This window comes from Camelina sativa, chromosome 3 (genome assembly GCF_000633955.1).
Source record: "Camelina sativa cultivar DH55 chromosome 3, Cs, whole genome shotgun sequence".
NCBI lineage: Eukaryota > Viridiplantae > Streptophyta > Magnoliopsida > Brassicales > Brassicaceae > Camelina > Camelina sativa.
Window position 1 is genome coordinate 8,431,482 of NC_025687.1, and position 27,287 is coordinate 8,458,768.

At 37.6% G+C, this 27,287-nt stretch overlaps 8 protein-coding genes across 14 annotated transcripts in view; 4 read left to right on the forward strand and 4 right to left on the reverse strand.

Moving 5' to 3' along the window:
* The window catches only part of LOC104775981 (protein LONGIFOLIA 2-like), a 12,774-nt gene extending 9,711 nt beyond the window's left edge, over nt 1–3,063 (forward strand). For 5 of the 6 annotated variants that reach the window (XM_010499960.2, XM_010499961.2, XM_010499964.2 and 2 more), the window contains exons 4-6: nt 30–1,821; nt 1,916–2,039; nt 2,141–3,038. In XM_010499960.2, the coding sequence (XP_010498262.1) occupies nt 30–1,821; nt 1,916–2,039; nt 2,141–2,958 (2,734 nt within the window). In that variant the 3' untranslated portion in view covers nt 2,959–3,038. Of the gene's footprint in view, nt 1–29; nt 1,822–1,915; nt 2,040–2,140 lie in introns of all 6 variants that reach the window. The other variant, XM_010499959.2, reaches the window with a different exon arrangement.
* Nucleotides 3,288–5,211, forward strand: LOC104775983 (glycine-rich RNA-binding protein 6, mitochondrial). Its single transcript, XM_010499967.2, has 5 exons — nt 3,288–3,572; nt 3,995–4,128; nt 4,245–4,313; nt 4,397–4,503; nt 4,881–5,211. The coding sequence occupies exons 2-5, from the start codon at nt 4,005–4,007 to the stop codon at nt 5,052–5,054; spliced, it is 474 nt and encodes a 157-aa protein (XP_010498269.1). The 5' UTR covers nt 3,288–3,572; nt 3,995–4,004; the 3' UTR covers nt 5,055–5,211.
* On the reverse strand, nt 5,183–7,303 carry LOC104775982 (phosphoserine phosphatase, chloroplastic). The gene is made up of 8 exons (XM_010499966.2): nt 7,151–7,303; nt 6,743–6,976; nt 6,447–6,579; nt 6,242–6,349; nt 5,923–6,016; nt 5,649–5,798; nt 5,509–5,562; nt 5,183–5,428 (listed from the first exon to the last, which is right to left on the reverse strand). Exons 2-8 carry the CDS (start codon nt 6,963–6,965, stop codon nt 5,303–5,305), a joined length of 888 nt encoding a protein of 295 aa, XP_010498268.1. The 5' UTR covers nt 6,966–6,976; nt 7,151–7,303; the 3' UTR covers nt 5,183–5,302.
* LOC104775984 (PLASMODESMATA CALLOSE-BINDING PROTEIN 3-like) lies at nt 7,534–9,422 on the reverse strand. Its single transcript, XM_010499969.2, has 4 exons — nt 9,172–9,422; nt 8,527–8,766; nt 8,148–8,181; nt 7,534–7,973 (listed from the first exon to the last, which is right to left on the reverse strand). The coding sequence occupies exons 1-4, from the start codon at nt 9,221–9,223 to the stop codon at nt 7,733–7,735; spliced, it is 567 nt and encodes a 188-aa protein (XP_010498271.1). The 5' UTR covers nt 9,224–9,422; the 3' UTR covers nt 7,534–7,732.
* On the forward strand, nt 11,481–16,219 carry LOC104775985 (LON peptidase N-terminal domain and RING finger protein 1). The gene is made up of 19 exons (XM_010499970.2): nt 11,481–11,660; nt 11,819–11,887; nt 12,027–12,128; nt 12,487–12,569; nt 12,749–12,833; nt 12,915–13,001; nt 13,122–13,183; nt 13,277–13,467; nt 13,555–13,615; nt 13,728–13,905; nt 14,220–14,258; nt 14,350–14,411; nt 14,515–14,551; nt 14,786–14,835; nt 15,034–15,100; nt 15,178–15,256; nt 15,629–15,708; nt 15,804–15,872; nt 15,965–16,219. The coding sequence occupies exons 2-19, from the start codon at nt 11,819–11,821 to the stop codon at nt 16,022–16,024; spliced, it is 1,461 nt and encodes a 486-aa protein (XP_010498272.1). The 5' UTR covers nt 11,481–11,660; the 3' UTR covers nt 16,025–16,219.
* Nucleotides 16,591–21,102, reverse strand: LOC104775986 (probable serine/threonine-protein kinase At1g54610). 2 transcript variants are annotated; one of them, XM_010499972.2, is made up of 10 exons: nt 20,472–21,102; nt 20,099–20,383; nt 19,945–19,999; nt 19,145–19,410; nt 18,818–19,045; nt 18,599–18,696; nt 18,369–18,459; nt 17,717–18,259; nt 17,109–17,241; nt 16,591–16,958 (listed from the first exon to the last, which is right to left on the reverse strand). In XM_010499972.2, the coding sequence occupies exons 1-10, from the start codon at nt 20,862–20,864 to the stop codon at nt 16,939–16,941; spliced, it is 2,112 nt and encodes a 703-aa protein (XP_010498274.1). In that variant the 5' UTR covers nt 20,865–21,102; the 3' UTR covers nt 16,591–16,938. The 2 variants fall into 2 exon arrangements, with proteins under 2 accessions (XP_010498274.1, XP_010498275.1); XM_010499973.1 differs by lacking the exon at nt 19,945–19,999 and having other exon boundaries at nt 19,145–19,465.
* On the reverse strand, nt 22,314–23,842 carry LOC104775988. The gene is made up of 3 exons (XM_010499975.2): nt 23,511–23,842; nt 23,235–23,357; nt 22,314–22,626 (listed from the first exon to the last, which is right to left on the reverse strand). The coding sequence occupies exons 1-3, from the start codon at nt 23,803–23,805 to the stop codon at nt 22,484–22,486; spliced, it is 561 nt and encodes a 186-aa protein (XP_010498277.1). The 5' UTR covers nt 23,806–23,842; the 3' UTR covers nt 22,314–22,483.
* Nucleotides 24,392–26,174, forward strand: LOC104775987 (probable xyloglucan 6-xylosyltransferase 5). The gene is made up of 2 exons (XM_010499974.2): nt 24,392–24,484; nt 24,625–26,174. The coding sequence occupies exon 2, from the start codon at nt 24,757–24,759 to the stop codon at nt 26,125–26,127; it is 1,371 nt and encodes a 456-aa protein (XP_010498276.1). The 5' UTR covers nt 24,392–24,484; nt 24,625–24,756; the 3' UTR covers nt 26,128–26,174.

The following is a 27,287-nucleotide window of genomic DNA, read 5'->3' on the forward strand; positions in this document are numbered from 1 at the left end:
GACTCTGTTGATGCAATTTGTCACCAAAGATCAGCATTTCAGTTTCAAGACTCAAACATTACTAGCGGAAATGGGTCGAGCGAGAAACTAACAAGGGTATCAACCGAAGCTTCAAAGGTATCTTTCTCATCGTCGTGTTCATCATCTTCCCCGTTATCTTCTGAGGTCAACAGAGAAGTTCAGCCTGAAATTTCCACGGATGACCGAGTCATTTTTCCAGAATCTCCTGCAAGTGATCCAACAATGAGCCAAGGAAGTGGTACACGTATGGGACTTGACCTTAGAGATGTTGTTAGAGATTCTATGTATAGAGAAGTTAGAGGGCTCTCTGAAGTATGTAGACACAACAAAAGAGAGGATTCTCCAAGACCCTATGGTTTGAAGCAATCCACGCCTGTAGATTTCAATGAATCCTGCAGAGCTCTAGCCAAACTTAGAAAAACATCTCATCATTATTACAATGAGGCTGACATGAAAGACGCATCCCGTTACTATGTTGATTCTCGCGGAAAGTCGAAATCCGGGAAAAAGCTGAAAGAGTTGCCTAAGCTTTCGTTGGACAGTAGAGACCACACTGATCTCAAATCAGGTAATAAGCTTTTTGAAAGTTTAAGCAGAAGCTCTAGCATGAACAAAGTTTCTGGTAGCCCGAAACGGCCTCCTAGTGTTGTTGCAAAGCTAATGGGCTTGGAAACATTACCGGGTTCTCCTTTGGGCAGAGACAAAATAAACCTGTTTGATGATAACAGTGATCCGTTCTCAAGATCATTGAGGGAAAATAGCCTGAACCGTTCTCTCCGGTTTTCTCCTAGCTCACCAAGAAGCTTAGGGAAGGACCCTGCTTCTTCTTCTTCTCCAAGATGGAGAAGCTCTGAGTTTGTTATGAAACCCTTGTCAAGTTTGAGATATCCCATTGAACAGGCTCCATGGAAGCAAACTGATAGAAACCGGTTTTTGCCAAAGCAAGCCTGCAGGCCTGTGAAATCTCTGTCACGGTCAATGGAGGGAAGATTGACAGATCTCGAGTTTAAACATTCTGGAAAAGATCTCAGTGCTCTTAAAGAGATATTAGAGGCAATGCAATCGAAAGGTCTCTTTGATACTCGAAAGCAACCACAATGCATAAACTTGGAAGCTCAAAGAGATTATGAAATGGCAGATTCTGCAACTTCTAACCATGATTCAGGAGACCTGCGAAACCCGGTGATGCCATCCAAAAAGAAAGGCCCAATTGTGATTATGAAACCTGCCAGACTTGTTGAGAAATCTGGTATTCCTTCATCATCTCTGATTCCCATTCACAGTCTATCAGGTATTCATAAGACCAGCAGAGAAGAACCTGTATACGGTAGAAAAAATTCAACAAGTAGAAAGGCAGCAAAAGATCGTAGTCATGGAAACCAAAGAGCTGAATCATGTATCAGTTCTATTGATAAGAAATCTAGCAGCAGAAAAGTGAGGTCTTCTCAGGTTTCCAGAGAAAGCACTTCAAAGAATTCAGGATCTACAAGTCCAAAATTGCATCAGATGAAGCATGAGCATGAGCATGACAAGCGTTCTCGGCCACCAACCTCTCCATCTGATTCAAGCAAATCAAGAAAACAAACAAACCGACAACCTGCGGAATCCACTACTTCACCTGGTGGTAGGCGTAGCAAACCCAGGGATCAGAGGAGCTTGCAGCAAAATGATGACCAACTTAGTCAAATGAGCAATAAATCCAGGACTGAAACAGAAGCCACCGTGAGTATCAAAAATGGTGGAAAGAGTCCATCCGTAATGGAGGCAGCCAAAGCTGTAGTCTCAAACTTAATACAGAATGTGAGTTGTTGTGTCTCATGCTACTGCTAAATTGTTTGGTACTTAAAAAAGTTTCAGCTGCTAATTTCTACAATTTTCTGTTATGTTTTCTCAGAAGTCCAGTCCTACTTTAAGTGAAGATGGATCATCAGAACATCCAAGTCCAGTTTCTGTTCTCAATGCAACAATCTACAGAGAGATCGAACCATCTCCTATGAAAGTCCAAACTTGTGAAGGCAGTAAGACCTCTAAATATACATCTTTATTGGAACAATGCAAATTGTTTTATTTTTTCAATCATTTCCTTCAGTTTCTGACTTAGAAATTTATATTGTAACAGGTGTTAATGGCCTTATTGAGTCAGGTGTTGAACATTACGAGGAGGACCAGTGGAATCCAGCTTATAGCTTCTCAAAGACAACAACCAGCTTTTCGCCAGAGATGAACCGAAAGAAGCTTCAGAATGTTGAACATTTGGTTCAAAAGCTAAGAAGACTAAACTCTAGCCATGACGAGACCAGCCAAGATTACATTGCATCTCTATGCGAGAACATCGATCCTAGTACAGATCAGAGATACATTTCTGAGATCCTTTTAGCCTCAGGTCTTCTCCTCAGAGACCTCGGCTCAGGATTAACAACTTTTCAACTGCACCCTTCAGGCCACCCAATTAATCCAGAGCTGTTCCTTGTTCTTGAGCAAACTAAAGGATGCAGCAACAGCAGCAATGAAAAGTTAAACCGCAAACTTGTGTTTGATGCTGTTAATGAAATGCTTGTAAAGAAGCTCGCTTATGTTGAGAGCACTACAGATCCATGGATGAAGCAAGCTAAAGCGAGGAAGAGGGTCTTAAGTGCGCAACATCTCTTGAAAGAGCTATGTTCAGAGATAGAGACACTACAAAAGCAAGCCAAGAAGAGATCAGAAAACTTCTTGTTGTTGGAGGAAGAAGAAGAAGATTTCTTGAAATGTATTTTGGATGAAGATATGGCAATCCGATCTGGGAAATGGACAGACTTTGATGATGTAATCCCGGGTTTAGTGCTCGACTTGGAGAGGCTTCTCTTCAAAGATCTGGTGAGTGAGATCGTGCACGGTGAGATTGGTCGGCTGCAAGCAAACTCAAGGAGACAGAAAACGTTTTCCACTGATGAGTAGATATTGATTCATAATCTCGTATTTTTGGAACTGTATTCTAAAGCCGTATATATAATACAAGTCAAATAGTCATGAAAACATTCTCTATAATAATCTCTTTTTCTTTCTGCGTCTTCTTTGCCTGGTGATCCATTTTGATTATGTTATACTGAAACCAGCCTCAAAGACAAGTTTGACACAAGATATACTTCAAAAGGAATGGAACAGAACAGAACAGAACACATTATTATACATTTTGACAGTATGTTACAGGAACAGAACACAAGATATGCTCTAATGGAAAGTCTCAGTAGATATAAGTCACGAGAAACTTCCCAGAGAACATTTCACATTCCCATCAAATCAGAGAGAAAATGAAAGGAGAAGAAACGTTCTCAGGGGTTCAATTCAACAAAAGAAGCTATTTTTTTTTAGGTACAACTTTGTCGCCGATCAGCTGAATCAACGGTCCAGATCAATTCAAGACATTAATCAACGGACTAGATTATCTCGTGACAAAATCGGTACATAAAGCCAGGGTTTTTTGGCATAGTGAGCGCGACTTGAAAGACGTTGAGGGGTTTTGTCACGACCGGCAAGCGCATCCAGAGATTATTATCATCATCATCCAGAGAGTAAAGTCATTTGCTTTCAGCTTTGAGTTTCTCTGTTAATTCCGGTTTCGATTTTATTTTCTGAAAGTTACATTAGCTGATCCTTGCTAGATCTTTCAATTTCTGGTTCCTTATTTTCCCTCAATCCCTTGTCTATGCGTCTCTTCCCAAACTCAAGGGATTTGATTTGANGTTTCGTCTGTGTTTCATTTCTCTGTTTCTGAGTGAATGGGTTCATCAGGAATGGGATAAGTGAGTTAAAGTTGTAAGCTTTAGACTCGACTCTGATAGATACTGCTCTCACAAAATTTTCTATCCAGGAAACAAAAAAATCTCAGCAAAAACAGATCGATTCATAAGTATTTTCACCTTGTGATCACCAATATATCTACATTCTCAAAGTTTGTTATTTTGATATTGTCTTCTTGGAAATGTGCTTACAGATTGACCAAGATGCATTACATGGGTTTGTTTAGTAAAGCTGGAAACATATTTAGGCAACCTAGAGCGTTGCAGGCTTCGAACGCTTTGTTACAGGGCAATCTTTCTTTGACTCCATCCAAACTCTTTGTTGGAGGTGAGACTCCAAAACTTCTGTTGTGTCTTTAATCTTGAGAAAGAGTTTTCCTTTTTTGAGTTTCTCTGTTTGATTGTCTTATGTGTCTTATCCTGTTATATGCTGCTTCTGTTCAGGTCTCTCACCAACTACTGATACAGATCTCTTAAAAGAAGCTTTTGGCAGTTTTGGAAAAATCGTTGATGGTAGCTGTCCTTTTTGCTGCTGAATCATTTTTCCATTGGGTTTTCTTCTCACTGCTGACTAATATTTACTTTGTTATTTGCAGCTGTGGTAGTTTTGGATCGTGAAAGTGGTATTTCTAGGGGCTTTGGTTTCGTAACATATGATTCCATTGAGGATGCTAATAACGCAATGCAATGTATGAATTATAAGGTGATACCAATTTTCCAGCTTCTTTTAGTTGCTATATATCATGTCATGAATCTAATTTCTTTTACTCGCTTTGTTTGATTTCCATACCCTCACTATCTTCTGACTCTATGAAAAAAAGTTTCTAGTACACTAGTTTATCAAATTTTTCATCTAGCTTGTAATGCTAGTCATGTCGCTCGTTTGATAAGAATCTCTCTTAGTAAAGAATCAAAATACGAAATAAAACCATTTGGATTATTGCTTTGTTTATCTCATTTTCCTTAACAAAAAGAGAAATGTTTTGGTACTGCATTGCTGCTTCAGAAACCAACTGGAGCGTTCTTTCTTTCTTCGCTTGGTTTTGTCAATTCACCAATTAGAGTTTCCTGCTAAAACAGGAACTTGATGGGCGAATAATTGGAGTGAAACCAGCTGGTTCAGGAGGTGGTGGTGGGGGTGGCGGTGGCGGTTTTGCTAGAAGGGGAGGTTATGGTGGTGGTCGTGGGGGATACGGTCGTGGGGGATTTGGTCGTGGTGGATTTGGTGGGGGTGGCTTTGGCTTTGTTCGTTAACTGGGCAGCCAGGAATGTTATCACCGATGTTGATTAGTCTGTGGTTTGGTTTTCTTTTCACAAAGACCACTCTTTTGATATAAAAATGTTTGTGATGATGTTTGAACAAACAGATCAAGCGGCTAAAGTTAGCAAAATAAAACATTTGTTGGTTCAATGGAGCTTCACACAATTTTTTTAAAAAGGTACAAATTTGGAGATATGGGTATGAGTTTAGCTAAATGAAAATAATCACTATAGAGAGGCTTTTAGTCCAATGAGTTTATGAGAGTTTCAAACTTGAAGATAAGCCAGTCTGCTTTTGTTGCAACGGCTTCACGAAGCTGAACTCCGGCATAGCATATGAACAAGTCGGCGCCACCAGGTTTACGTGCCTGCAAGTGAATTAGTTAGTTATTCAGACATTTGAGAGTTCGTTGTTTATCTGCAAGTTCTCAGTTAAATAAAAGCGTACTTCGAGATCGGTAGCACCATCTCCAATCATGGCCATAGTCTTGTAGAGACGAACCTGAAAAGAACCAAGTCTTATTGGTACAAAGTGTAGTATTTCAACAAGAGATATGGAGCTTGCAAATTAATAAAAGTTTGATGAACCTTTCGTATTTGTTCAACTGCCTTGGCTTTTCCCCCACTTCTTGATGTAGGTTCGTTCTCATCAAATCCCAAAAACTCGCCGGAGTTTCCAAATAGAAGATTGTTGGCAAAGATATTCTCCCGAGGGATGCCAAGAATCGATGCTACAGGCTACAGTGAAACGAAGTTCATTCAAAATCTTATCACCATGATTGCAGTATTCTACACAAGAACTGATGCAACAGGACATAGTAAAGAACATGAAGAAAAGAAGTGAGAGAGATAGAGAGAGTACATTGATCATCTGTCGAAAACCTCCAGATATCAAATAGACATCAATATTATTGGCTCTGAGCTTCTTAACCAACTCTTCAATGCCAGGGGATAGCCTCCACAAAACAAAGAAACACACTATAGTAACACATTTCAGAAAGAAATTTATATGTTTTATGCAGAGAATCAAGCAAGCTAGATGTTAACCTCTCTTTTGGTCAAAGTCTATTCAAGACAAGAACTTGAGTCAGTGGAACACTTAAAAGCAATTCTATTTTTATGCAGAGTGAATCAAGGAGACGAAGCTCGCATCATACTAAAGAATCAAAATAACAACATACCTTGGGGGTCTCTTTTCAAGATATTCCTCAACTTTAGAAAGAGAAGGCTTGAACAAAGAAAGTCTTGCAGCTAGAGCTTCTTCAAATGGAACAGATCCACCCATTGCTCTAAGAAAGCAATACTCAAATATGTTAAGATAAAAAGAGCAGACGACAAAAATCATCAGAGCTCTAGCATATATTAGCGTTGAGATAGACCACAAACCTGGCAGTCCATTCAGCAACAGCCTTTCCAGCACCACAAAACTCTGCAAGTTCATCAATACCTTCATCCACACAAACCGTACTATCCACATCGAAGCATACCGCTTCAACACTTTCCCACAGATCAAGAATTTCTAGCAATTCATAAAACAAAACAACCAACAGTAGAAACTAAGCTTCAAAGCATACAAAATCTATAAACGGTTCAAAAAGCTAAAGACAGTTAACTCTTAACAGCAGTTCAGGTCAACAATTGGCACAACAGAAGAGATTCTAAAGTAACGAGAAGTAGTTTACCATTAGAAGGAACAACATTGCCTTCATGACCCAAAGCTGACAACTCCTGTGGCTGCACAGAAGCAGTCACTGGACGGAGCAATTTGGATTGGTTCATGATTGACACACGCCCTCCACAAGGATATCTCCTTAATTCAAGGCAGGAGAAATTAGCAAAAAGTGATGAGAGCTTTCTACAGGGAACCTGGACTGGCACAACCCTTGAAGTAGTTAATCCTTCCATTAAACTTGGAGCTACAAACCACAAGAAAAAAGGAATCCAATATAGATTTCATCAACAAATTCAAATAAGAAAGAGCTCAAATGTAGTGTTTCGATGCAATGGATAGAGATTTTAGAACTCTATTGTGAAAAGAAGGAATCAACGTGATCTATCAAAATTGCTAAGTAGAAACAGAAACATCATACCGCGAACGAAAGCAGAGATTTTTTTACGATGTAAGAATTGGATCAGAGATCTGTAGCGGGAGGAAGACGGACAGATGAGAAATATTACAAACCGGGAAAATCGCCGGCGGTCGTCTTCGGCTGCTGCTCAGATGATCCGATCAATTAAAATAAAGCCACTGAGAAGAGTGTGTTAATTTTGGTTGGTGAACCAAAATGACAATTTTGCCCTTTTTAGTTTTTAACATTAAACCGTATAATTTGACATATTTATCCTTTGCATTTCGTTTTGGTTGGTTTAACCGTCGCGGGGCAATTCAGACAATCTCTGCAACTAATAAAGTTGTTGCGAAATAAGATTTTGATTAACCGGTAAAATGTCGTCATTACAATTCCGGTGAAGCTAACCTTAAATATATCTGTCTCCTTGCATAAAATCAAGAAAATGTACAATTTTTATAGGAGGCAAGAAGTGGGTAACAGCTGGATAAACCAGACAAAGATTGGAACAAAACAAGTTACACTCTCAAATGTCTCTCTCTTTTAAAGATTTCATCAATTAAAGAGACCCACACTCACATCATCCCACATATATCACTTAAGTTAGCTAAACAAGTAGAAAAGTAAGAAGAGTGTGAAGAAGACTAGGACGAATCCAAATCTTGGGTTTTGGAGTTTGAATCCAAAGGATGGATCTGTGTAATCCGGGTTAATACCGCCTGTTCCAGACGGTATTCCCAAACCTCCTCCTGTTGATGGTGTCATTGAGTAGGGTCTTGTATTCGTTGTTGTAGGGACTCTTGTCGAAGGTGTTGTCGTCACTGGAGTCGTTGTCCCACTTCCACTGTGTATTAAATGGCACAGAAACAACAAACATACAAAAAACGCTATCTTAGATTGTAGCAATCAGCTAATTTCAAGGTTGGATCACTATAAGCCTAACCAAAAGATCGTCCACATCAACAGCCAATTCTTGTTACAAAACATATTAGTGGTGAAGAAAGAAAGGTGTGTGTACCTGGCACTTGCAGGGAAAGGGCAAGTAGTGTAGCCTATATATCACAAGACCACATGGTACAAGAGACAACAGTTACTAATAGAAAAATCTAGTTTCAAAATCTGTGTAGAGAATCTTGAGGTGTGATACTATATAATATGATAATAGATACTTTTATCTCTATTGAAACATGTGAAGTTTAGTTTTGATTATATACTATCCTCTCTGATTTGCTTTCAAGTTGGTTTCCATTTAACTCAGAATTAAATAGTCTACCCACCATCCTTCTCACTTTCATCTATTGCTTTTAACTTTACCTCCTTAAGTTACTAAATGTGAAAGATGGTACACTAAATGAATCTAACGAATAAATGCAGAGAGGTTGGTAGGAGAGACTCACTGGGATCAGAGGCTGAGACGATGGCTGTGCCAGCAAAGTCACAAGTGCCCTGAGACTGACCTTTCTTCTGAAAGAAGCTGTTGACGGCGTAAGAGCAATGAGACTTGACGGTGTTAGGATTGAAGCAAGGTCCGTTCTGGTGAATGGGTCCACAATCAGCTCCTGCACCACATGCGTAGTCCAATGTCTTCTGCAGCATTGCCTCGCTTAACCCTTCTTTGCATACACACCATGTTCCACCTATACATTAACAACACACATAAGACTTTCATGACCATTTTTTGCAACTCTCGTTCACTTATTGTGTGTGAAATGAAACCTAAATGTGTAATTCAAGATTGTTGATCTCCTCCACATTCAAAAAGGAAACACCTTTTTATGAAAAGAAAGTATGGGTAAAAGCGAAAAAATGGCCCTTTTGGTGTAGACAAATTCATTAAAAGACTATGAAAGCTAAGAAATTTGTGACTGTTCTGTTCTAAAACAGAGTGGGAGAAAGAAGGTATTTTTTCGAAAGAAAATGACAAAAAAAGAAGAATCTTTTATTTTTTTCCCATCAAAAAGAAAAGAAGAGGATCTATATGAGACAGAGAAAGGTTATTTTAATAAAACTTTGCAGGGTTTGAGCAGAGAAGATATTCATACTTGAGTGACCAGCCATGGCCAACAAAATCACCGCAAGAACAACAACAGCCATGGTCGCTGCAACAGAACCCAAGCACTTTTGGATGTAGCTTGTTGCAGGGAGAGAGAGAAGAAAGAAGGAAAAATAATGGAGGAGATTTGAGAAGGTTTTGAAGGTAACAAGAGGTGTGAGTTAGAGAGAGAGAAAAAGAGAGTCACTGCATTGAAGACAGTGAAAAAGAAAGGCCTTTTTTTTTTTTGCTTAGATCCTGCAGAACAATGCTGGGGGACTGCCCAAATAGACGCCATTGCACATGGTCTTATTAGTCAGTTATTAACTTATTTGTGTTTTAGTTATTACAGTCTCTCTCTACTCCTAAATACATATGACTTGGAAAATAGGAAAAGAACTACCCAACTATATATATAGATTGATATTTATGTTATTTTTTTTTCCATACAAAGTACAACTGAAGAATGTAGTAAACTACATTTTTTTTTTTTTTGTAGTAAACTATATTTATTGAGATAAAAAAGGAAACTATAATTATATGAGCAAAGGTTAGGTAGCTCCAAAAATAAATATTTTCTTTGAAGACATTTTTTTCATCTACACAAGAAAAGCATTTAATGTTATTGACAAAGAAAAATAATCAATATTATTATTTTTGAAGTACATTTTGGTTTATGCTCTTCAAGTTTTGCTTATTTAATATGTTTTATTTACAACATTAACCCCTAACAATTTTCCTAAAATAACATTTCGTAGAAACTCAATTAATGAAACTATTTAAATCTATCTAATTTGATACGTTTATTGCCATAAATAGCTGGACAACATCTATACATTTCGATTTTTCCACAAACAACTCTACATATTAAATTTTTAATCTCATAAAAATCTTCAAACCTATTTTAATAGATTATTAGAGAAAAAATCTGTTAGTTTCCTAAATTATCTCGGCTTAATTTATAGTTTCCATTTAATATTTTTAACATTTAATATTTTCTACATTTATTGAAGATGATAATATAGTTTCTCTAAATTATCTCGGCTAAATTAATTGTTATTCTCTTTTAAACACCATATATATATATACATATATCTATATATATATATATGCATTGCATAGTAACATGATCTGTTTAATTTTATAACAATGAATTTAAATTGATAAATTAAAAATAAAAATATTTAATTTTTATATACATTAAACACATAAAATAACTATTACTTCTCACATATCACTATATTATTCTACATAAAAAACACAATCAAGCGGTGTACCGCGGGTCAAAACTTAGATAACATAGTAACATTTATATTAAAAAACAAAAAAAAAACTTAACCATTTTATTTAAAATCATATATAAATATTAGAATTGTCCCATAAATTCAATATATAGTTATAGGTATATAATTTAAAAATTAATAAAACAACAGCCAAATAACAAACAAATATAATATACGTATTTTAAATATTTAAAAATTTTAAAATATAATCTCGCCGTGTAGTGGATGTTAAATCCAAGTGTTATGTATTCATGATTGCATCATACTATAGCTTTACGAAGACATCGTAGGAGTGTAGTAGTCAGTAAGCGTGCGGCATTTAACGTTATCTGGCTTCGTACCATCCAACTGGTTTGCGGCCATGGGATTGGTTTGCACCACATCGAGCGGTGGATCATCCAATCCCATCGTAGCTGTTGGATTTTTCTTTTCTGTTTCCAGTTAAACAGTAACCATCAATCAACGATTCTAGTATAAAAACATAACAAGTGATTGAGTATCAAAATACTCAAGAGATTCACTTTATGATGAGGCCTTTTGTAACGGGCCTATAAGCCCATGGAATCACATTGATAAGGAGTGTCTTGTTCGAGAAGTAAGTAATTCTCATAGTTTTTAGCAGTACTGGTTTTTTAGTTAGTGAAGATTTTGGATTGGTAAAGATGATTGATTAGTCCAGCATTGAACTTGGAGCTGAACGAGTTTGTAAAGATTAGTTTAGTCAAACATTCTCCAAGTTTATTTATTTGTTTTTATTTCACTCTTTAAACAATTTTCATTCTACATTTTGTGTTTATGATAGTCAAGGACAATCCAATGCTTTATGATCTCACTTGATTTATTAATTGATTTCAACTTCATCATATTCATCTAAACAAAATTTAAGAAGAATATTATATTTCTGTATATACAGTATTAAAATAATACATTTTAATCAAGATTATTTTACTTGATTATAAAAAATTATAATTGGTTTCGAGTAAAAAGATATAAATAAATTAAGTAAAGAATTCTAAATGAGCTCAATTTGTGAGTTCCGACCCAAAAGAATCAGGAAGAGGATTGATAAACAAAAAGGATTCACCTTTACTGAGAGAGGGAGAGAGAGAGATTGAAGCAAGGGAAAAAAATTACGTGAAGCTTGGAGAGAGACCAACCACGTAGAGGATTCTAATCCGTGGTTGCAAACGAAGGCCCCAGAACAGAACACGATACAGTAATCTCCTCTCTCTCTCTCTCTCTCTCTCTCTCTCTCTCTCTCTCTTGGGCTGTTGCTTCTTCGCTTCAATCTCTTTCCTTGTTAACATAAATTTCTTCCCCAAAGTTTCAATTTTTCTTTGGGTCAGTTTCTTGTATTGATCGATCACTCCGCAGATGTCGAACGAAGACTCTCTTCCGGCATTCACTTTGTTTGGTTTGGATGATGTCGAAAATTACGGTCTGGTGAGTCCTCTCGGATTGCAATGCATGTTCTAGTCTCCGATTGTTTTGGTTGAGATTTTCGTTAGGGTTCTTGTTTCCTTAAAGATCATCCATGTTATTAGTTATCTAAAAAGTTTCATTCTTTCCTTGATTTTTCTAGGTCAGTGAAGCAGACAATTCGTTACCTATAGAGATACACAATCAGGTTTTTCAACTTGTGGAGAAGGGTAACCAAGCTTTCAAAGAGTCTCGCTTTGAAGAGGTCAGACCCCTTTTCATCTTTCTTGGCCTCTTTTTTTACTTTCTTTAGGGATCGCCTGAGATGAAAACAGTAGTGAGAAATAGGTTCTTGCGAGAGAAGAGTCAATAGGTTCCACAACACAAAGCATGATGATACAAATTAAGGCATGATGTTGATTATCTTGTAGCTTCTTTGTGCGGTTTACTTTGTTGAGTGGCTTCTTGGTGAACATGATAATATGATAGTAGCACTTATCAACCTGTTTTCAAGTTGAATATTCCGCAGATTCGTGGTAGCTTAAAGTTTTGATACTGGAACCCAAATGAGACACACACATCTGTTGTTCTTGCCGATAACATGGTTTTTATTTTTCCTACAGGCAATTAGCAGCTATTCAAAAGCCAGTACTATTAAACCTCTTGACCCTATTGTTCTTGGCAACAGAAGTGCTGCTTATATAAGGTAAGGTTTCGCAAAACCGATGCTCTCTTTTTTACTTCCGATGGAGTGGTCATGTTGTTTTGATCAAAGATTACAATGGGATCGTGTATCTAGTTTTGCCTTTTTACTCAGTTTATGGATAATACACCGTGTTGACATATTCTAATCTGTCTCCATCTCCCATCCATTTTACTTTGTAGATTTGGCCAATACCTGAAGCAGAGATCTGCATCAGTTTCTGAATATAGACCTCTGAATGGTTTTGATATGTCGATGCTTGGGGAAGTATGTATTCTACTTGCTAGATTGTTACTACCAGTTGCAAAATTCATCAACCCTGACTGGAAAACTTGATATTTCCTGCAGCTTGCTCTAAAGGATGCTGATAAGCTAATGAATCTTCAGAGCAGTTCAGTGAAGTCATATACTATCAAGGCTTGTGCCCTCATGTTGGTATGTGCTTAGTTATTCTTCTGTCTTTAAATTTATTTTGTTCTTAAGTCAAGGTACTACTATCAAGAGTTTCTCGGTATACTTTGTGTCACATGTGTCAATTTTTTTTATTTTCTGCAGCTAGAAAGATATGAGGCAGCTCGTGATACTATCCTCTCAGGTCTACAGATTGATCCCTTTAGGTACATCTATGTGTTCTGTTCCTTTTTTTCTTTATTGATACGTAACTAAATGTGTCGTTTTTAAGTTTGGGGTTTCTTTCTGATCGCATGAAGCGATCCTCTCCGATCCAATCTTCAGGAATTGGAGAAAGTGATGCCTACTTCGATGAGTAAAACCCATGAAAAGGCTGAGCGTTCTGATGATTTCGATTGCACTGTTTGCCTGAAATTGCTGTATGAACCTGCTACAACTCCATGTGGGCATACGTTCTGCCGATCATGCCTCTTTCAGTCAATGGATCGTGGTGGGTTTTTATGGTTGATTGTTTTTTAATTCCTGAAAAAATCTTCTTTTACTAGTGTGTTGCTTATTAACTCTTTGTGGATTATAGGCAACAAATGTCCACTATGTCGAACTGTCATTTTTATGACTCCAAGAACATGTGCTGTCAGGTATTTTTTTTTTTTTTAACTTTCTCTATTGACCTTATAGCGACATGCCATACTAAATATGTGCCTGTAGCCTGTGTTTTAATCTTCTACTGAAACAACTTTGTGTTGGCAGTGTGACGCTGAATAACATCATACAAAAAAACTTTCCAGAGGAGTATGCTGAAAGGAAATCAGAGCAAGACACTCTGGTCCACTTGGGCAATGAAAGTATGCCCCTTTTCGTCATGGATGTGATCATCCCCTGTCAGAAGTTGTCTCTTCACATATTTGAACCACGATATCGACTAATGGTGAGTTCTTTCAGTTTTTTTTTTTACGAACTTAAGTAGCCTACTATTTGCGGCGATTGGAACTCGTTTAGTGTAAAAAAAGTTTAGCTCGATATCACAAAAATCTGAAATGATCTTAGACTGTACACGTTGTTTTAAAAGTCTTCATAAAGACACGGACACTCATTTTAGGAAATAACCACAAGAAAGTGAATTGAGGAAAAGAGAAAGTGGCCTCTAGCCTTAATAGATTGAAACCTTTATGGCCACTTTATTCCGCAGCAGTAGTACTGTTTGTACTCAGTACATTGATTAATATGTGTTGACTGAAACAGGTGAGAAGAATAATGGAAGGAAATCATCGGATGGGAATGGTGGGTGTAGTGCCCTTTTTCTTCTTTTTCTTCATTATACATTCGTAAAAGATGACTAACTACTAAGGTTTCCCCATTCCGATGTTCATAGGTAGCTCTTGATTCTGCGACAGGTTCCCCAGTGGATGTTGCTTGCGAAGTTGAAATCACAGAGTCTGTTTCTTGTTTCTTTCTGATGATATTTGATGTCCTCTAGTTGATGATTTTAAATTACAATAACTCACTCAAAGTCTGCTAATGTTTTGGAACTACACAGGTGTGATCCACTCCCGGATGGACGTTTTGTCCTGGAGGTGAGTATCATTTTCATTATTTCTTAAATCCATATTACTTGGATCTATTAGACGAAATCTCTGATGCCGTGACATAGTCAAGCTATAGAAATCAATTTTTGGGGTATTTGGTATTTGATGGAAACCTAAACTGTTGATAAAAGTAGTTTGCAGTTTATTATGTTTATACTTATCTTGTGGTGTTATTTCATATGTAACTTGTCAAATAATTTACTTAATATATGATTTCTGCAGCTGGAAAGCCATAGAAGGTGCCGCATTGTAAAAGCTTGGGATCAAGATGGGTAAGCCTTGTCACTCTGATCGCTTGATATTATTGGGATGTGATATACATGTTCCCAAATTATATTTTTCAACATGTGTGCGATCAAATATTTAGTCTTTTTGTAATACATGTCTAAATTTGTTATATACATCACCTCTTAGCAGCATATTTAGACACAAAAACGCTGAACCTCTTATCACGCTTTTTGCTTTTCCAGGTATCGTGTTGCAGAGGTTGAATGGGTGACAGATACCCCACCACAAAGCGAGGAAGATAAAGCAGCTGTATGATTTTTCTCTACTTTTTTCTATTGTGAGTTTATTTCCTTTCTCTTCTCACCTTTCTTTATGACTTTTCAAAGCTGCGGGAACTGACGACCAATGCAGCATCATTTGCTCGGTCATGGCTAGATAGAGCAAAGGAAGCAGCTAGACAAGGAGGTAATACATTAGCTGAGAAACGGAATTGAATTCATGAGTTCTGATATTTCCAGCCTAGATATAACAACTGAAACAATTCATTAGAGTACTGTTTCTTTCAAATATCTGGCTATTAATGTCTTTCCTGGCCATGATCATGCTCAAAATCAATAGAAACAATGGTCTGTTGATACTGTCATAGTCTTCAAACCGTCTAAAAACTATCTGTGAATCAACCATTGTCTTTTTATGATTTTTTTTTTAGCATAGTATCAGATACTTGCGTTGCAATTGTCTTTTACTCTTTTATGATATTAACTGATTGATAGTTGTGCCACTTGTCTTATATTTTCAGACAAGATCTAGTCTTACCCTTTGTCTTTGTTTTTGCAGACAGAAGACGACTTGAAATACTTCTAAATGTTGAATCTATGATCCCAACGCCTCAAGATCCTGAGCGCTTCAGTTTCTGGGTAATGTTGTTTATCAACAAAACACACAACTATCTATAGCCATGTATTCATTCACTAGTGTTGAATTGTTGCTCAATGAGTTCTTTTGGCCTCAGCTTGCTACATTGACAGATAGGAGACCTTCAGAAAGATTGGAACTGCTTCGGCTTCAGGATACTGGAGAGGTACTTGAATACAATCTAGTCTAAGATTTGCTCGACAAATCCCATAGTTTCACGAGTCCATTTGGTTTGATTGTTGAAACTTTATGTTGCAGAGAATAAGGCGCGGGTTGATATATCTCCGATCAGTAGAAAGAGGATGCAGAATGCAATGAACCGGCATCATCAGGGGGGGTTGAATTGCCGATTAAACTATAGGGATAAAAACTTGGCATCTGTTGATAAGAAAGTTGACAAAAACCATTATTTTTTTAAAGGAATACATAAGGTAGAGATCCTTGTAGGATTGCTATCATCCTTGGTCGATCCAGTGTTGTAGAATTTGTTTGCGAGTGTATTTTTTACCTTAATTATCATATTCTTCATGATGCTGCAAACAAAAAGAACCGAAATGTCAAAAAGTATACCAAATGCATTATTACAGTGTTTGAGCTTTGATTAATATTAAGAAATTCTTAAATTCTGATCAGTAGACACATGTGAGTACACAGAATATATATTTTCACTAGAACACTATGGGTCACAATCCTGATCCTGATGAGTGATGATGATATACAACATGATAGCACCAAGCGTCATAATCCAACATCACTACCATAAACCATCGTCACGAGACATCATTAAATACCATGACCACCACGCCACATATCACTCACCATAAACGAAACGAGAGGGGGTCCCCAACTTTGGAATAAATCAGTAATTTATGTACAACTACAAATATGCTGGTCTTCTTTTATACAACTGGATTTTACATAGATACACGCTTATGATAATTGTGCTAGCTCTTTACAATATGCCTGGAATTCATAATTTGCGTGTAGTTATTATAATTCTCAAAAAAGAATAAGTTATTAAAGAAAGATTATAATAAAAAATAACATTAACAAAAACTGCTTCATGGCTTTATCTCCATATTTGCTTTTGATCATCACAGTTTCTGAAGATCTTGTTAACTTTGTGTGTCTCAAACCATCAAATATGCATCTAGTCTTTTGAGTTTTTGTAGCTCTCATCTGGATCCACTTGGGAAACTTTTTATGACACAGACAAGTTTATGCGGAGTCTCTCATTTCCCTTGTTTCTTACCTGCAATTCAAAATGGGCCATACACTTGTTGCTCACCATGTCTTAAGATCTTTTAACTAAATATTGTAAACTAAAACAAAAACACAAAGTGCTGAATCCGAAAGCACTGAATCTAGGAGATCACGGGGCGCTATTGCATTATGTTTTTACCTTTCTGGAACCAAGATTTTCGAACTAACTGGCGAATCTGGCGATCATGGCGTTCTAAAAGCTCATCAACTCCATAAGATTTAGACAACAAGGGGCCTGAGAACTCAATTTTTTCATCATTGTCTTCGTAACCCTGTCAAGGTCTCAACTCATTAGCATCATTGAGTTTTTTTTTTCTTCCAAAATATCCTAAAAGAAGGACTAAGCAAATCATGCATGTTCTACTTTTTCCTCTCAAGGTTTTAGGTGAATACAAAAAGTGGGAGAGAGACAAAATAATTTAAAGTAATAAAGCTACACTCAGTCAAATAGCAATCAGGATCTCTTTCTCCTCTTTTTAAGATGTCAGTGTCAAGCATCAATATGAAGCTTTGAAATCCATAGCTTACTGCCATTGCCATTAGTAAGCTTATAATAATTAGCATATCAGAAGTTTCAGGATCATAACTTCGATTTATATAAGTTAAGATTGGTATAAGAAAGGTTCAGCCAGGTTCTTAATTTCTCTCGGTGGAAACGTGGGAACCTAATTATACAAGGTATCTAGTATATCAACTAGGATTTCAAAATAGTGGGAAAAGGATTGCTTCAATAATCTAAAGACGTACCAAATGACCCAGCTTTGCTGCCTTTTCTTCTTTCTGATAAAGTGCCAATGACAGTTCCTGTGAATGGTACTCGTCAGAAGTATCAAAAGAATCTGGTCGTTCAAGTTGCCTCCACTTCTTTAGCATTGAAAGCTTCAACATTTCATACGCCTCACGGTCTTGGGAATCCGTTCTTGCCTGATGTTTTTCTTCATTTTCTTTCTCATTTATCTTAGAGTCAACGTCAGTGTTCTCACTAAAAGCAGGAGAAGGACCCAACAGGTTAGTAATGTAACATCTTGAGAGTGATCTATTATGTGATCTAACACATATGTCATCTTTTCTTCGCTTTGCCCATGCAAAACCACTTGATACAGAGACTTGTAAAGGCCCTGAGAAAGGCAAATCTCCTTGTGATGCATTCTTCACATGAGAGGCTTCATCTTTTTCATGATTTGATGATGGCTTTTGTGGTTTCTCACATATTGTGGCATCACTATCAATCGAATTATGTACTGAATGACCATTACGTTTCTGAAATTTCTGAGAATGGTGCCGCACATCCTGCGAATTGACAAATGAGGAAGTTTTCAATCTTTGCATTTTTTGGCCTAAGGGATTCCCTCCTCAAAAATGCAGATAATATGTAAACAAGAGAATATGTTAAAAGTACCTCAACTGGTGCCAATTTGGCACATGCAGGGGGCTTCTGTGTTGGCTTCCTTGATTCTGTACCACGTCTCCCATTCCCACATATTTTTTTCCTGGAATATCAAAAATGACATAGGGGAATAATGAATAAGTGCTTCCAGGACGTGACACTTTAGGAACTTAAGCGTGTGTTTCCACAGTATGTTTCTTCATATATATAGTGACGATGATGGTAATTAATGAAATTCTGACCTTGTTGTTTCTTCCCGATGCTTTGCATCAATCTCCTTGCTAGGCGAGTATACAGGCAAACTTGAGGGATCACAAGCAAAAGGCTTTGAAGTAAAATACTGAAAAAAATGAAGGGAATGTCTTTTCAAATGTGTAACAATACCAAAATTATATCTTCCTGGGAATCAAAAATTCTTCAAACAAGATGCTGTTATAATAGCTGAATCACAAAATGGTTACCTGAGAAACAAGGGCAGTAGAGGCAGAACCACGTTTGTGAGGCTCTATAGAAAGAAGTGTTTCTATAAGATTGATGTCAACATCAGACAAATCTTTCAAAGTTTCTCGGAGACAACCATCATAATGTTGCTGTGGTTTGAAAAGCATTGCATGAGGAAGTTTGGAATTTTTCCAGTAATCTGCAGGTGGAGATCCACACAATTTGAATATCTTGTGCAACTGTTCGACCTGTAGCATACATTTCAAGAAACAGAGCAAGATACAGAATTAAAAGGACTGAAACTACTTGTTGCATATATTTTAGAAGACAACATTTTGTGGTTTTACCTCAGTTCTTCCCTGCAGAACCGGTTTCCCAAGAAGAAGTTCAGCAAAAACACAGCCAACACTCCACAAATCAACAGATGCACCATAGCCCGTAGCACCGAGCAAAAGTTCAGGGGGACGGTACCACAGAGTCACAACTCGACTAGTAAGAGGTTGTTTATTCCCAGAGGCATTGCAAAAGTTTGCTAGCCCAAAATCAGCCACCTTTAAAATCCCTTCATTATTCACCAAAAGATTTGAACCCTTAATGTCCCGATGCATCACACCTCGTGCGTGACAATGTTCAAGTCCAGACAACAACTGTTTCATGTAACACTTAATCTGCAAGGCCAGAGCAACAACAGTCATATCCCTCAGTAACACAATCCGGACAAAATATATAATCAGTACGAGGAACATGATGCTATTAATGAAACTGACCTGTGGAGTAGTGAAGTTGATATCAGGGCTAGAAAGAAGACCAGTGAGATCATGCTCCATATACTCGAAGACGAGATGTATGTTGCAAGAAAGCTTTGAAGTAACAATACCTTGTAGTTTGATAATGTTGGGATGATTTAATCTCCTAAGTATCAGAATCTCTCTAGCCATGAACCTAACACTCTCCGGCTCAAAATTGTCAAATCTAACCTTCTTCAAAGCCACAATCCTCCCGGTCTCAGTCTCTCTCGCACGGAACACACTGCTATAAGTCCCTTGTCCAATCTTCAAAACCACAAACCAAATCATTTTCAGAGACAACAACGACCAACATTTTCAAACGTAATCTATAGAAGAGTATATNTCCCGATGCATCACACCTCGTGCGTGACAATGTTCAAGTCCAGACAACAACTGTTTCATGTAACACTTAATCTGCAAGGCCAGAGCAACAACAGTCATATCCCTCAGTAACACAATCCGGACAAAATATATAATCAGTACGAGGAACATGATGCTATTAATGAAACTGACCTGTGGAGTAGTGAAGTTGATATCAGGGCTAGAAAGAAGACCAGTGAGATCATGCTCCATATACTCGAAGACGAGATGTATGTTGCAAGAAAGCTTTGAAGTAACAATACCTTGTAGTTTGATAATGTTGGGATGATTTAATCTCCTAAGTATCAGAATCTCTCTAGCCATGAACCTAACACTCTCCGGCTCAAAATTGTCAAATCTAACCTTCTTCAAAGCCACAATCCTCCCGGTCTCAGTCTCTCTCGCACGGAACACACTGCTATAAGTCCCTTGTCCAATCTTCAAAACCACAAACCAAATCATTTTCAGAGACAACAACGACCAACATTTTCAAACGTAATCTATAGAAGAGTATATAAAAAGAAACCTTTTCGAGCTTTTCGAAAGCGTCGGATCGAAATGGAACCCAACCATGAATAGCTTCACCAGCAACGTTGCTAAGCCACGCAGGCCAACCAGCTGCGACTTGCTCAGCTTCAAGGTACTTGCTCAAGTTACCGAGCCGGAAACTCACCGACTCGCTCCTGCAGTTCGAACTCGCTCGGCCAGACTCACTCAACTCACCAAACTCACTACCGCTCTTCTTGCTACTACTACTCTTCTTCCCGCTCTTACTCCTCCACGACAAAAGCTTCTTCTCCGTCGTCGGATCCTCAACCATAATTCGACCGGAACCCGAACAAACATTGTCCCTGAAAACACCAGAGTTATCGATCGCCGGCGTAACGGAAACAGTCTGCTTCGAGCTGACACAACCCATTCCTTCTCAGAATTGTTTGGTCGCTCCTCCTCCGCGTCGTCGTCAACACATGTGTACCGGAATGATCTCTTTTTTTAAAGCAGCGCCGGTTACGATCCGAACCGTCTCTGTACCGGATCCGGATTCGGATTCAACTGAAACTATTGCAGTTTCGTTATATGATATATATACAGAGAGAGGAGGAGAATGTTTTTAGTGATTTATTTTCCGAACTCTTTTTTTTTTTTTTTAAATTTCGGCGTGAATTGCGGAAGACGACGGTCCTTTTATAAATTAAAACTAAAATGTCGTGAAATCAAAAATAGAAATGTTTTTTAGGCGAAATCTACGGTAAGATTTTTTTTCCGATCGACAATGATTACTCTCATGAGTTGAGTTGATTGATCACCATTTTTATTTCATTTTTCCCGCTTACGTTGAGTATTTTCCCTTTTTTCTAAGTAAAAGTAACTTACAACTTTTATGTTTGTTTCAACATTATTTGACTTAAAACATTGTTACGAAAATATAATCAATAAATTTGGAGGATTATTAGCAATTGGAACGAACGAGTTTTTGACTAGCGGCGACCAGTGTGAGAGTGAGCTAATACGGCCAAAAAACAACGGTGGGTTGTTGTTGACTAGTTTGGACATTTTTTTATTTATCTATTTCTTAAATACATATCTATTTAGTCATTATAAACCTCACACTTGTCTTGTCATGTGCCCTTAGGGGGTCATGTGTGTGTGTATTATACTACTACAATCACAAACATTGTTGTATTTTTCTCATTCGTTTTGTGTATTTATTATACTTATATGAATCGATTCGGAGTTCTTTTTGTTTAATAACCGAAGTGCTTTTGGAGAGTCCAATAATACTCAAAGTAAAGATGATTCTTTTGGGATTTGAGCTTCGGGCCTTGTGTAATCAATTCTTATTCCATATTGAATTATTGTTGGATACATATATCATGTGACTCTTACATAACTGAGTTTTTCTTTTTCCAACCAATCTATGCATGTATACGTGTGTGTATGTTTGGAGCTGCATTGATTGTTCAAATCCAAAACTTCGAACATCCCTTGCAACTACCCCATTTTTTTGAAATTTTCTTTAGGTATTTATTATGAACAGCAAATTTTCTTTTTTGGTTGAAATTTTGAATGCAACCTACTAAATAGATGAAAAAACAAGAAATAAACATTTATATATCAGAGCATAAGAAATAAAATAAAAAATAAAAGGAAATTTATATTAACTTTAACTTTAACTTTCTTTGGTAGACATCTTTCTTTAATTAGGCTCACACATAATTGCGCACCTTTCCCGTTTTTTGATATTTCATGTCTCCACGACCAACCATAAAAAAAATGTAAACAGTCATTATTGTTTCTCATCTACTATCTATTTAGTACTAGTGAATTAGGTGGTCGATGTATAAACAATCAATTTGTTGACTTGAAGTTAGGTTACAATGCAAGCTGATATTTTATTTCCAAATCCTATATCATCACAACTCACAGAAACAGTGGTTTCCAACTTTCCAAAAATGTAAAAGAATCTGATGTATCTGCCGTAGTATGAACAATAATAGTTGAATCAAAGCTTTACAAAGACATGGTTGATTACTTTCTCTATGATGGTAACTCGCATGCGGCTTTACCATCTTTGGACTTGGACTGACCAAGCAGCTCGGCTACAGTTTTGCAGCGACATTCTTTTCCAGGCCGTAACACGTCTCCATAAACCGCCATTTCGATAACATCTAGCTCCTTGTCTGTTTACATTAGTAGGCAAAATCTTAAGAAAAGTGATAAACTAATATGCATAGAATAGACACACACACACACTTGAGTCCACTTGTGTATAATCATTGCAATGTGTCAGAAGATCAAACAGATCTAACAATGCTGTTGAGTCTTTTTTGGAAAGAAAATGCAATTCCCAAGAGCGTTTTAACACTTTGCTTCACTCCTATAAAAATGTAAACTTAGCAACACACCTAAAAACAATTCAAGGCAATTGCTTTTTGCATTTAAAGAAGATTCCTAATGGCTCAAGTGCAATTCCTCAAGTAAAGAAACAACCAAAAAAGCCAAAGAGAAAGAAGATCTAAAAGCAAAAGCAGCTCCCACATGTATGAGTTTGGCATAACTTCCCTATTCAAACACAACACTTGATAAAAGACAGAACGAGTGAAATGCCATTGCACAATTCAAGTATCTATCTATATACTCTTCATGATCGTAGTCTCTTTACAAGATATTTGACATAATGAACACTGAAAAAGAAACCCCAACAAGGAATGATTAAATCTTATGAGATGAGTAAACCCAAAGGAACAAAGTTATGATCTTTCATCACCATGTTATGTTAGTACATTACCCGTAAATTGCAGACCACACGAGTAGCTCTTAAGTGTGATCGGATCCACATTTTCTTGAGCTGATTTTAATCTGTTCACTCTAGTTTGAAGTATCTGACAATTCTCTGCTACCGACTCTCCACCTATTCACAGAAATCAAGCAATCAAGCTTCAAAGATTCAAACTTTCAGATTACAAATTACTTTTATCACTAAAAACCCTAATTCAAAAATGTCACATTTGGGGGAAGAAGAAGAAGAAGTGAAAAAGAAGAGTGGAGAGAAGAATCATCGAACCTTTGGAGTAAGGAACAATGTGATCATACTCGAAACAGAGACAACCACTGCAGTTTCCGAAACGTTTGCAGACGATGTTTCCGGCGGCGTCTTTACGCCACCTCTCGGGATGTCGACCAGGTACGATGTCAGCATTAGCCCAGCATTTATTCTTCGCTTTTCCATCGAAGAAACGTGGTCTCTCTTCTCCGTTAGGTTTTGTATTGGAACGTGACGGCGGCGATGAAGGCGGAGACGGAGGAGGAGCCGCGGTGGTGGTGGAGTTAGAAAATGAGGCGGAGTATGATAACCCCATCGATCTCGCTCGCTAGCTCGCGTCCTTCTCTCTCTCGAATTTGGGATTTTTGAACCGGGAAGGTCAATTAAATTCGGTTTTAAGTAAAGGTAAACCGAACCGGAACTTGTTGTTGTTTGGCGTTTGCTTGCTAGAGCTTGATGTAGATGATAATTTCTCCAATTAGCTTTGTTACTTCTATCTTTTGCCCATTTCTGACCATTTCTTTGGAAGCAGATCGATCAAATCATTGGACAAGGTTGGTATGGTACCTTTGTAGGCTTGGCTTACGGGTTTGTCGTTTCGTTTGAATTCCTTCGATTTCTTAATTTTGGGTCTTGTTATAATCCCATGATTCTGATGTACAAGTATCTCTTAACTGAGTTGATGTTAAATTTTTTCCGGAATGAGTGTTAAATTTGAGGACCAGACTGTAATAGTTCTAGGTAGAAGGTACAAACTTGAACAATATTTTTGAAAAATCGACCATGACATGGATTCAGGTTCGAGAGATGATTGTACATCAGAATTTATATAGAGGTACCTGCGGCATGACGCTGCGACAAACGCAGCTTCTGATTTTGAACATCGATTAGATGCGGTGATTAAAAAAGTTGCGTTTGCTGCTGCCGCAGCCGCTGCGGCTGCCGCCAGCGTCAACGAAACGAACAGACCCTATGGCGGCAATGATGAAACAGCTGTAAGTTGTTGTTAGTCCTGTATCTTCCCTTATTGTCTCCAAAATATTTTTAATTACGACCATGTTTCTCCATTATCTAATTTAATATTTGAAAAGGAGTTTGTCAATGTCTATCATCTCTCCTAGTCTTTTTCCATCAGGATCCTGCCAAAAAAAATCTGAAATTTCAGAGCGGTGTAGTTCAGAGAGGGGGAGAGAGTTGAAATCTAAAAAGAAAGTCTTCACTGATTAGTAAGAAAGTGTCAGGATTCAAGTACCATCTGGAGGCTGAAATGTGTCATGATGAGTCGAGATCCTCAGCAAGTGGTGGAGGCCTGTCAACGACGGCTGTATCAAATGGTGGAGGGAGAAGTCGTGGTTTTTTGCGCGGTTGGCAGATTCATAATACTTTATTTAACATCAAGATCATGATTCTCTGCGGTTTCGTGACCATCCTCGTCCTACTTGCTACAATCAGTATTGGGAACTTTGGAAGCTCTTCCAACGCTGACTCTGTTAAGCAGAGTTTCATCAAGGAAGAAACCATTCCGATGACTATCCTCCCGGAGATCCCATCTGATTCGAATTCGACGGACTTGGGTGCTGCTGAGCCGCCTAAAGCTGAGATTTTTACTACTCCCAATGCGACATACACTCTAGGTCCTAAAGTCACCAACTGGGATAGTCAACGCAAGGCATGGCTAAATCAGAACCCTGAGTTTCCTAGTACTGTCAACGGCAAAGCTCGAATCTTGCTTCTCACAGGCTCTTCCCCAAGCCCCTGCGACAAACCAATTGGAGACTATTATCTATTGAAATCCGTGAAGAACAAGATTGATTACTGTAGGCTCCACGGGATAGAGATTGTATATAACATGGCCCATTTGGATGAGGAGCTCTCAGGGTATTGGACGAAACTGCCTATGATTAGGATATTAATGCTGTCTAATCCAGAGGTAGAATGGATTTGGTGGATGGATAGTGATGCTTTATTCACTGATATACTGTTTGAGATCCCCTTGTCTCGGTACGAGAAGCATAATCTGGTGATACACGGTTATCCGGACTTGTTGTTCAACCAAAAGTCATGGATTGCATTGAACACGGGTGTCTTTCTGTTGAGAAATTGTCAATGGTCGTTGGATTTATTAGATGCTTGGGCCCCTATGGGACCAAAAGGGCCTATCCGTGACGAAGCTGGGAAAGTACTGACAGCTTATCTGAAAGGCAGGCCAGCATTTGAGGCCGATGATCAGTCGGCGTTGATATATATCCTGCTTTCACAGAAGGATAAGTGGATAGACAAGGTTTATGTTGAGAATCAATACTATTTGCACGGGTTTTGGGAGGGTTTGGTTGATAAGTATGAAGAGATGGTAGAGAAGTATCACCCAGGATTGGGGGATGAGAGATGGCCTTTTGTGACACATTTTGTGGGGTGCAAACCGTGTGGCAGCTATGCTGATTATGCAGTCGATAGATGCTTCAAGAGCATGGAGAGGGCTTTTAATTTTGCAGATAATCAAGTGCTTAAGCTGTATGGGTTTAGCCACAGGGGATTGTTGAGCACCAAGGTTAAGAGGATCAGAAACGAGACAGTTTCTCCTTTGGAGTCGGTAGATAGATTCGATATTCGAAGAATGCACGTGGAAACCAAACCATAGAGCTAGGAAAATCAATGAGTGAACGGAATCATAGCTTGGAAAGATTTACAGGAAACATATATAGGTAATATACGGATGCTCTCACAAACACAATGCAATTTGTTTGAATTTGCTGCACTTGTTCCTTCTGCTTCATTGTCTGCTGTTGTTTGGAGAAATTTTAGTTGCCAATTTTTTTTTTCTATAGATGTTTACTGTCATTTTTAGTCAATATATGGAGAAATTTGATACTGCAATTTTGTTTTGTGACTCCTCTATTGGCATCTCTGAGCCTCTTAGACCAACCAGCTTTGGAGGAAAGGTTGCATATGTCTTTGGTAATTCGTTCCAGGAAAATAATTCGCCCAGTTTCTAGGCATTGGCATTACCACTTGTATGTAAAGTATATAGAGAGAGTTAAGGAGAATGATGAGAGTTTTATTCAGCTATGATGAATAAAAAGCAATATTAATTCACTTTCAGGATTTCGGTAGTAAAGCAGCTTCAATATTAACTCTCTTTTGTCATCTTATTTCACACATTAATGATGAAGAAAAAGAAGAAGAAAAAACTGTTTTGCCATCCATCCTATGACCTATATTTTTGCCTAGTATCTATGACCTATATTTTTGCTTAGTATCTGTAGTCTAAGGATATCGGAAGTAAGACAGCTATGATGAAGTAGAATCTAAACTATTTTTTATCAGTGGTCAAAGAGTAGAATCTCTAGTACACTAAAAACTGGGCAACTCGCGAGGACATTGGTTTGTGTTAGATAAATGTTCGACCGATCACGGGGTATTGTCCCAATGAAAGTTAACAAGCACTTATATATAGCGATGCTCACGGGGTATTGTCCCAATGAAAGTTAAGAAGCACTTATATATAGCGATAAGTGCTCCATGTAATTAACTCTTCGAAAGTAAAACTAGCTAATGCAAACAAACTTGTATTGTTTCATAATTTAAGGTACACTATGTATCTTGTACTTATATATTCTGAACCATGGAAAAAGATAGTAGTTGATGAATTTAATTTCATTGAACTTTTTTGTAATATTGGTTTTGGCAAATTTTATCTAAAAACTCGTATATACACTTTCTAATATTGAAATATATTTGGCAGTCCTAACATATTTTTACCCTATACTGTATGTAATTATAGATTTTTTTTTTTTTTTT